Source organism: Ictidomys tridecemlineatus, chromosome 8 (assembly GCF_052094955.1).
Source record: "Ictidomys tridecemlineatus isolate mIctTri1 chromosome 8, mIctTri1.hap1, whole genome shotgun sequence".
NCBI lineage: Eukaryota > Metazoa > Chordata > Mammalia > Rodentia > Sciuridae > Ictidomys > Ictidomys tridecemlineatus.
The window spans coordinates 28,381,010-28,391,694 of record NC_135484.1 but is presented as its reverse complement, the minus strand read 5'-3'; the positions used below and the strand labels follow the sequence as shown (position 1 = coordinate 28,391,694).

Here is a 10,685-nt window from a genome sequence, read left to right as displayed (position 1 = left end):
GATTCCTAAGGTGATTGCAGGAGGGAAATTCCTAACATGAAGAATCTTGAGGCTTCACCCCAGAAGATTCAGGAAAGAGGGAGAAACAGGGACCAGCAGAAGCAATTGCTACACAAGTCCAACTTTTCTCTGCACATAATATGGTCCACAAGCTCATTGGCACAATTCTACATCCATGGCTATCAGGATTAATTAGCAGCTCATTTTTAGGTTAGGGTAGAAATGAATTAGTTCAGAAGTAAGCAACAGCTGGGAAGTGGGCATATGCATGCACGCTCACACATGGAAAAAATATAAAGCTTGCTATTTTATTTAGCTCAGGGTTCTTTGTTTCATTTTTTTATACACCTAACCACAAGGTATTTTTAAAGTTTTAAAATTTCTTCCTGATTATAGAAAATGTTTCTTGGGTTCTCCTGAGAGCGGGGCACCCCGGCTAATCACAGGCACACACACACATTCTTCCCATAGTATAGTACTTTAAAATTAATAGCACATGCAGAGGAAAAACTAAACCCTTTGACGTCACTCTTGAAATGAGGAAACATAAACAGAAAAGGCTCCACTCCAGTAAGCTGCCAGCCTCGAAGCCGATTGGTCTCTGCTTTTCCTTGCCTGTGGCAACTGACAGCACCTCCCAGCCTCACAGGCCGGCTGCCTGCTCACCCGGCCAGTCGGTCGGTCTGGGCACTGCAGCACTTGACTGGGAGAAAAGTGGTGTCCTCACCCAGAGTCTCTCTTTCTACCTACCTTCCTTCTCTCGGTCTCTGTTTGCTTTGTGTGTTGTGTTTTTTTTTTTTTTTCTTTCACTTAATTATATTCCTAATCCTGGATGAAGTTGCTGGATTCTGCAGCACAAGTCTTCATGAACAAGCGGCACCACTCAGAGATTTCACGGCATTCAAAGGTCACAGAACTGCCACTATGGTTAAATGTCTTGTTTAATGGTTGAGGTATGTATAACAAATTTAAGCGGCAATCTCATTTTTCTTGAGAGAATAGAGGCGCAGAGAGATGGCAGGATTTTTATTTAAAAGGAACCTGTACATATATATGTATATATATTTTGTCTGTGATTGTTCCTACAGCAACCAGCTTTTGAATTTCCTTCCTTTCTCTAGGCAAACTGACTAAACATTATCACCTACCCTGAATTAACAGTTTGAGAGCAACAGGATTTCTTTCCAATCAGTGTAATGAGACTCCGGCATTTCCATTGCACTTTGAGCCTCCACTGGGAAGGGATTTATTATTTTTTTTTCTTTTTTAGTGAATGAAATATTTCTACTCCAACATAAATCTTACAGTTAGATTTTGTTTTTCTTTTTAATTTTCAGTGGGACCTGGTAGGAAAATGTTGGGAAAGGGTTCGGTGAGCTGTTACAGAAACAGGAAAGAAAATCAGTTTTTTCTTGAGTTTGTCACGCTGGTTGATAGCACATTTAAAGATAAAGAAATTAACAGGAAAAGAGAAGCAGCTGGTAGCAAAATTGAAGGTAGAAAAATCGATAGAAGGTGTCTGAAAAATGAATTTATGAGGAAAAATTTACTTTATCACCTTGTTGCATTTTATAAAGAATATTCTGAATTTAGAAGTCAGTGGGAGAAATGTAGTAGGCACTGAGTTATATGACTAGTGATTTACATCTTATTATTTATAAAGGAAAATAAAACTTTATCATCACTGCAAATTTTGCTAATTATCTTTTCCTACAACTGCTGAAAGCAGAGTCAGATATTTAATTAGGAACTTAAGTGACTGAGCCTAGGGACTAATTAATCAACTAAAAATTCTGTTCTTCATGTGCTCTGGCCAAAGCGACTACTGCAATGATAGAGTAAAGCTCTTTGCACCAGGAGGCAGACAAGTATATACACGTATATGCATGGATGTGCATTCATATACAGTAAGCACATTAAATGCTGCAGGAAAGGCAACTAAACAAGGGCTAAAGTTGTTTTCAATGGTACATTATTATGTGTTGGAGGGGACCCCTGCTAAAAATCAATCTTATGCACACAGTCAATTTTTGTAAAAGTAATTCAGGTAATATAGTGTTAACATGGATTTCCTTATTGCCCCTCTCAAAGTTAGGCAATAGCTAGACAGGATTATTTGAAACCATTACCTTGTTCCAAATTTTCTTACATGTTTTCTTAAAGTTTCTATTCTCAATATTGAGAACCAGAAATTTGTAAAACTGGGTCATGTTAGCAGTACTGTTAAGCAAGGCATCAAACATACAGTGCATTCTGAGGGGTTAACAAAATTAACAGCATAAAACTGTAATGTACCAAGTTAAGGACTGCAAAAATATTAGCTCTGAAATGCAGAGGATGTGCTGTGAATGGACAATTGCTTTTCTGCAGCGCCTAGTGGGAAAACAAGGACTTTGTGTGTTGCAAATGCCTAACTGCAGCTCCTCCATTTCCTCTGCTTTATCTTTTATTTCTGGCTGGTGAAACAAAGACGGGTGTCAGTAGTTACATCTTGATTGACATTTTTTTTTCTAATAAAATGAAGTCGCTTTGTTTCTCAAGTAGAAGCCCAAAGTTAACTAGTTGCTACTCTAAAATTGGTATCTCATTTATAAGAATTTTTACCTGGCACTAAGCTGTCTGATTTCAGAGTGCACTCACTCAGTTGAATGACATGTGACAAAATTAGTGTTGACTCCATTTCAACAAATTAGCTTGGAGAAACTCTTTTGAATCAAGTTACTTAGGACAAGGGTGGAAAAACCCAAAATGTGTTAGGAGAAGACCTGAGCTTAAGGAAAACGATTATATCAGTACACCTTTTAATGCCCAGCCCAGTGTTCAGCATAAAGCCACTGTTGGTGCTTGACATAAACCTAGTTAAAATGTTTGCTGACAATTTACTACCCAGCATATATTGCAAATTATTTAAATAAATTTCAAACATGGCATTTTAAACTATCTTTGGAAAATGTTTTCAGTGTTAGTCCAGACTAAAATATCATCTGGAAATCAACTGTCAACGATACACAGGAGGGCATTCCAAACATTGGCGAGGGCTATTTTCAGCAAAGGGACATCTTAAATGCAAAAGTAAAATGACCAAGTTTCCTCAAAATGTACAACCTGAGTAACACCTCTGCCTAGTAGTTATTCTCCCACAGTCTAATTTGTTGTTAGCCAGGCTTGAAACACAGGGGAAACTGCTTGTTGACTCACAGAACGTAGTGTTGGAAGGGATTTATTAAGTGGTAAACTAATCCCAAGCATGACTAAAAGGGCTTCGTTATATTAAAGACAACTGTCAAATTTAAGGATCAGAACGGACTTGGGAACAACCAGTTATAGAAGTTAACAGGTATTATAAGTGGCTCACCTCACATTGCTGAGGGATATGATTTATAAAAGAAACTTCTATGTGCAGAAAATTTTATCCAAAGATAAAAATTATCATCTTAAAGATTGTGCCCCCCCCCCAAAAATCTATGGACAAATAGGAGTCTCCTCTGGCAGTCACATATGGCTAAGGAAGAAGGGATTTGGCATCTGGAAATTTAGGGGTCACTCACACAGAGGTGAGAGCATCCCTATTAGGACCTCCCCATGGTGGCATCCCCACTTCTTCTAAGAATACACTCAGGGGCCTCATCCCTCATCCATACAAGAGGCACCTTGGGGTCCATACCATTGGTTCCACAAGCATCCTTAGTGTCTCTATTGATATCCAGGCTTTGATTCATTAATGTGGTTAATATGCAGATTTGAGGAAAAGAAGATGCAGAGACCCAAACTGAATGAGTCCTTACTATGTGTCAGGCACTGTTAGAAACTTGAACAGAGAAAGGGAAATGAGTCTCAGTACTAGTGTATAATCAAGGCATTTATACTTTTCTTCTTCCCCCAGATCATCTAGGTATCTATATGTATAATTTGTACTTAGAGAATGATCACATGAAGTGAACAGACAGGGAAGTGGACAGAGATAGACAATAAAGTGAACATCCTCATTCAGGCTCCAACTAACTGGGTGATCTAAACTACCTACTTATTCTTTGCTTCAGTTTCCTCATTTGTAAAAGAAACCAGTTATATTGGGTTATTTCTAACATTCCTTTAGGTCAAATTTTTGTAGTATCCTTATTCAGAGGTTTCTTTTTCCGTCATTTATATGTCCTCAAAATGTAAAACCTGGATAACACCTCTGCCTAGTAGTTATTCTTCCACAGTCTAATTTGTTGTTAGCCAGGCTTGAAACACAGGGGAAACTGCTTGTTGACTCACAGAACGTAGTGTTGGAAGGGATTTATTAAGTGGTAAACTAATCCCAAGCATGACTAAAAGGGCTTCATTATATTAAAGACAACTGTCAAATTTAAGGATCAGAACGGACTTGGGAACAACCAGTTATTTGTAATGCAAATGTAAGTGTCAAACTTTAATTCATAAAACATTGCTGCATGCTTTCAGCATGTCAAGAGCCATGTCTGTAGAGGTGAAGTGAATATAAAGATAGGCAAGTAATGATCCGCCCCTTCAGAAACAAATATTGCAGAGCAATATAGGAATTAAAGAAGCTTGGGAGTGTTTTGTCAGTGTTTCATTACTTTGATCAAAAGGCCTGACAAAAACAATGCAGAGGAGGGAAAACTTTCTTGGGGCTCATGGTTTCAGAGGTTCAGTTCATGATTGGCCAATTCCCATTGATTCTGAGTCCAAGATGAGGCAGAATATCATGGAGGAAGGATATGGTGAAAGAAACAGCTCAGGAAGTGACAACCAAGAAATAGAGGGATCTCTGCTCACAAAGGACAGATATAAACTCCACAGGTACATCCCCAGGGATCTACATCCTCCAGCCATATCCCACCTGCCTACAGTTACTACCCAATTAATCCAGATCAGCAGATTAGTCCACTGATTAGGTTAAGGCTCCCAAAACCCATTCGTTTCACCTCTGAAAAATTCTTGCATTGTCTTACGAGCATTTGGGGAACACCTCATATCTAAACTGTAATAGGGAGGAAGATTATGATGAAGAAAAACCACAGGAAAGGCAAGATGGAGTACAATAAATGAAATCTTATATCCATCTAGATATTTATTTTTACTATGATGATTTTTTATTATGGTCAGTTGAAGACATTGTTACTCTTTTGAACTCCTGTTTGTAATGGTGTTCTTAAAAAATAGGATGTTAAAGACAGCCAAAGTTTTACCAGGGCTGATTAAGCTACTATACCTATCTGAGATATCATGAATCCATGTATTGAAACTACTTTCGCCATCCCTTGAACTTAGATCCCTAGGAGTTATTGGAAGCAGGAATCCTTTGAGAAAGAGCAGCCAGGATCCCCGCAGGCATTTGATGTAAAAAAGGAAGGTTCACAGAAGAGATGGGCTTGAACACTGGTGCAGTCCAGTGTCTGGAAGTGTCTAGTAGTGGCTCAGAATTTCCAGAGATTACTTGTCTAAAACAGGACTGTCAGATGCCTCTGCCTTTCCACATTCTGAGAAGATTAATATTGAATCCTTAATCCTGCATTTGTTTTTATTCTTCCACCTTTCATCCCTTATTTATACGACTTCTTTTTATAGTATGCCATAACTCAGTTATCTAAATTTACATAATTTGCTTCCAAGATAGTCCCATTGCCAAAGAAAAACATAAACAAAACAAGGCCCTGGGTTGGAATTTCTCCCCAGCAGGACCCTGGGGAGATAACCTCTCTGCCTTATTTCTCTCCTGTGAGGTTGATGCTTCTCCATGGTTATAGCCCTTCTCGAGACACATAGATGTGTTTTGTGTTCACTGAAGCTGGGAGCTTCAATGTTATGAGACAAACATTTTTTTTCCTAAATGTCAATCATGCCCTAGATTTCCTATATTACTTCATTTAGTATCTCTTCAACTCCAATTCTAATTTCTTTAGAGAATAACTGAAAATGTTAATAACTAAGTGACAATTATTATTATGATCAGTCGAAGGCATGGTTATTCTTTTGAAATCATATTTGTACTGGTGTTCTTAAAAAAAAAATAGGATGTTAAAGAAAGCTAAAGTTTTGCCAGGGGAAAAGAAAAGAATTGGTGAGCTAATTGTCCATTAAATATCTATTCTGAGACCTTGACCCCTTGGGGGCAGGATTGCTGCCTCTTCTAGTGGTAAACAGTGGTAACAGTTTGGTTACCCTAACCCAGACAGTGGTATATCCTATGTGGCTCAGAGACTTCTGTCTGACATCTCTTCTGAGTGTGGGTTAACAGCTCATCCTGGCTGATAGGGAGCAAGTTTTATTATTTTGGATAACCCTAACAATGTGACCCAACTCACCAAAAAATCTATTCAGCAATATGAATTCTTAATATTATTTTTGAGTACCTCAATATTTTTTAAAATATAAATCCTATCATGAATACTGTCTACACTGATTTGCATAGTCAAGAAGTATGAAAATAATAGCTGAAGCCAGTATGCCATGCCAAATTCTTGTCATTTAAAGTTCCTTCCTGCTTTCCTTCCCTCCCTCCCTCCCTCCCTCTCCCTTTCCCTTCTTTTCTTTCTTCTTTCCTCCCTCACTCCCTCTTTGCCTCCCTACCTCTTCTTTCACCGTCTTCTCCTCCCCCTCTTCCTCCTCTTTCTTCTCCTCTTCCTCCTCCCTCATCTGTAGGGTGAAGATTGAAATAAACAAAGATTGATAATGAGGTTTTGATGGGTTTTTTTTTGCGTAAAATGTCAAGGGTTTTATTTTTCCTCTGTAGTGATTTGTGAATTAGCCTGAAGTTTAATTTAAATTCCTCCTAAGATATTTTTCTTATTAAAATCTTCTGTGTTCTCTTGTCATAATTAATATATAAACAAGAACCATATAAAATACTCTTTCTACAAGATGAAAATCATCATTATCTGCCTAGTGCTTCAGATATACACAAAAAGTCTTCTGTTCAAAAATGGGTTTTATACATGACTTAAATATATTGAAGACTATTTTCAAGAGTCTTGAACTCTAAGAATCTTCTTCTTTTCTCCTGGTATGGTATGGAGGGGCCACATCTGGTCCCCAAACTGGTGTGAGCAGTGTGCTTTCACAGGTCCAGTGTAGATATGGGGAATGTACCATTTGTCTGAGTTAATAAAAACTTGGTATCTGAAAGTACCAGATGGGCAATGCTTTAAATCCTTTTTGACCATAGCAAATCTTAGTTGAAAACATACATAATTATCTATTATTATATTTTTTGTAATATTAAATATCAGAAGCTATGAGATGTTAAAATAGGTAAATTGTTGAATACATTGTTTTAAATCAATGCAATATAATGCCATATAGCTATTTTTAAATGTGGTATGTGCAAACAATCCAGAATGATTTTTCAGAAGCAGTAAGTGGAAAAATATCTACATTAACATTTATATAAATACATATGCATATTCATATACACTATAGAAAATTTCCAAATTCAAATTAAAATATTATAGTGAATACCGTTGGAGTACAGGATAGGAACAAGACTTAATATATATATTAATATATATGTATACACACACACACACACACATATATATATATATTCAGAATTGTTCAACTTTTCCCATAATAAATTTATTGCATTTACAGTAGAAATAATTTATTTGTCATTGTGTGATATTTTAAGTTGAAATAAAAGAGGATTAAAGGGAGAGTCCTATTTTCCTTTTAGATTCCTTTGTTAGCATCTTCCTTGAAGAATCTGAATTGTTCCCATGTGCCTTTGATATTGTTAGGAAGGAGAATGTCCTAGAAGCAGGAGTTCTGCACCTGAGAAGACAGAGAGCCCATTGCCCCAGCTTGAGTGACTGGGCCAGTCAGTCCTCTGGCACCACTTTCCTCCAGAACTGAGGGACTTAGACTCTAAGTTCCTCCCAGTTTGGAAAGACGTCTAAGAAAACTTCTTGTCCTATTGCATGCCCAACTGTTTAAGATCTTCCTCCATAAACCGAATACACATATTTTACAGGTTTGGACATTTTCACTAAATTTTCTGTTTCAGACTTGATCAGTATTTGAACATTTTCAAATTAATTAAATATGAAAAACATATTTTTCCTAAATACTGTTTAGAGAAACCACACACCATAGAGAGACTTTTAAAATAAAATTATACTATAATATCAGTTCTTCATAAAACAGAAAACACTATTTACATTAAGTGTCCAGGTTGTGCAGTTACCCAAGCAACTCATGCTGCTTTAGTTTGAATATGATTTATATATTTCTGGGTTTTCCAGGAGTTAAAAAAAAAGGCCTTCATTTCCCTTTCTCATTATGCCACTTGCCAGCTGTGTTCAGCCAGATGAAAGGACTCAGTCATTCACAAAAGTGTAGAAAGCATTCTTGTGAAAGGAGATGCCACAGTAATATGGAGGTCTAAAGAATGCCTCAATTTAGAAAAAGGTCATTAAATCTAAAAAAAAAAAAAAAAACCAAAGTTGTTTTCTATGTGATAGAAATATAGTATAATTCCATGTCCTTAAGACTAGTTTTCTTGCTTTTCAATTAAATGAAAACCCAGTTTCAATTTAGTTTTTAGTATGATTTGGAAAATATGTTTTAGTCATTTAAAATACATAGTAATTTTTATTTCCTGTTTCTCTAAACATTTATTATTGCATGGAAACCAAAAATAATCTTTTAGGTTAAAATAAAGCAAAGGGGATAAATATTAAACAGGAATGTATGTGATAGCAGCTTTGGATAGCCACAATTAACAGTCTAATTTTTCTGTTTAGATTTCTTTTAATCACTAAAGAGTCATTATACAAAAAAATATTTCAATGACTTATAAAAAATACTTGATAAGGACTGTTTTCTTTTTTACTGAATACATGGTCCCCAAGTGCCCATGCATGGGTGCATGAGCAAGAGATTGAGAGCAAGGCCCTTCTCAAAGATAAAACGAGTATAAAAGTTTTATGTGTAATATTTAAGTCAAAACAAACAAACAAAACAGTGAGTTGGAGAACAGTGTACCAAGGTATATTGTTCCCTCTAATGTAAATCTTTAAAAGTCAAATAAATATATATATTGAATTAAGTGGCAACAATATGTAATTTTTAAAAATTCAGCTTGTGTATTTTATGTAGAAGGAGATAAGGAAAAGAAGAAATAAATGAGGACCAAATTGCTTTTCAAGTAGCACTGAACTTGTAACCTAAAGCCCGGGGTTCAAGTTCAGGATGCTAAGATTGTTACTTGTGGCCAGTTATTTAACATCTTTGGCTTTCAAAACTCTAAAGTGTAAAATTTAAAGCAAAATATCATTAGGTTTTATCATTTCTGGCTTTCATACCTAATTAGATACTTCTCCATTCACAACACAAATGCCACATCACTTAGTTCTCATATCATTGCTGTCAAGTAGAATTAATTATGTCCATTTAAAAGGGAAGGAAATTGAGGCACAGAAAAAATCACAGCTAATAGAATTGGGGTTCAATCTCAGCTTTTTGGTGATAATTTTTAATTGTTTTTATATATTTATTTAATTTTTTCCTAGAAAGTTTTTTTTGATTCTTTTTTTATTAGTTGTTCAAAACATTACAAAGCTCTTGACATATCATATTTCATACATTTGATTCAAGCAGATTATGAACTCCCATTTTTACCCCGTATACATATTGCAGATTCACATCGGTTCCACATCCACTTTTTTACATACTGCCATACTAGTGTCTATTGTATTCTCCTGCCCTTCCTATCCTCTACTATCCCCCCTCCCCTCCCCTCCCCTCTCCTCCCATTTTCTCTCTCTACCCCATCTACTGTAATTCATTTCTCTCTCTTGTTTTTTCCCCTTTCCCCTCACTTCCTCTTATATGTAATTTTGTATAACAATGAGGGTCTCCTTCCTTTACCATGCAATTTCCCTTCTCTGTTTCTCTCCCCCCCTCCACCCTGTTTAATGGTGATCTTCTTCTCATGCTCTTCCTCCCTATTCTGTTCTTAGTTGCTCTCCTTTTTATATATTTAAAACCCATCTTTAATCATTCTAAGTATGAGGTAGGAAACATTTTTTAAAATATTTCTACAAAGCATAAAAACATCTGTTTCAAAATTTTTAAAGCATTATTTATATACAGCAGGTTCAAATATATAAAGGAACAACATTACTTCATTTTAAATGCATTCATAAGGGGCAAATTTGACACTTTAGACTTCAAAAGTTCTGCTCTTTGGACTGGGGATGTGGCTCAAGCGGTAATGCGTTCACCTGGCATGTGTGGGGCACTGGGTTCGATCCTCAGCACCACATAAAATAAAAAATAAAGATGTTGTGTCCACCAAAAACTGAAAATTAAATATTAAAAAATTCTCTTTCTCTCTCTCTCTCTTAAAAAAAAAGTTCTGCTCTGAGATGCAGAAGAGCATAACAGTAAGCAATGCACAACTTGCTAACCTTCCACTTGGTTTGCTTTTTAGCTCTGTAACCACATTCAAGTTACTTAATCTCTCCAGACCTTACTCTTCTTATTTATGAAATGAAGGTGTTTATAGTATTGTCCTCATAAGATTGTTGAGGAGATGAAATGCATTTTACTTTTAAAGTGCTTAGAAGAGAGTATGGAAGAAAGTAAGCATGTGAGCATATTAGCTAGTACTATTGTTTTACAAGTTTTGAAAAATATTTCATGGGGTTATAATTATTTTGCAAATACTGTTGATGACT

General features: G+C 36.1%; 1 protein-coding gene across 1 annotated transcript in view; it reads left to right on the top strand.

The window, feature by feature from the left end:
* Window positions 1–591: 591 nt before the first annotated feature.
* Window positions 592–10,685, top strand: part of Pde7b (phosphodiesterase 7B) — a 310,553-nt gene continuing 300,459 nt past the window's right edge. Inside the window, exon 1 of the mRNA XM_005329794.5 lies at window positions 592–953. Coding sequence (XP_005329851.1) covers window positions 933–953 — 21 coding nt within the window. The 5' untranslated portion in view covers window positions 592–932. The remainder of the gene's footprint in view (window positions 954–10,685) is intronic.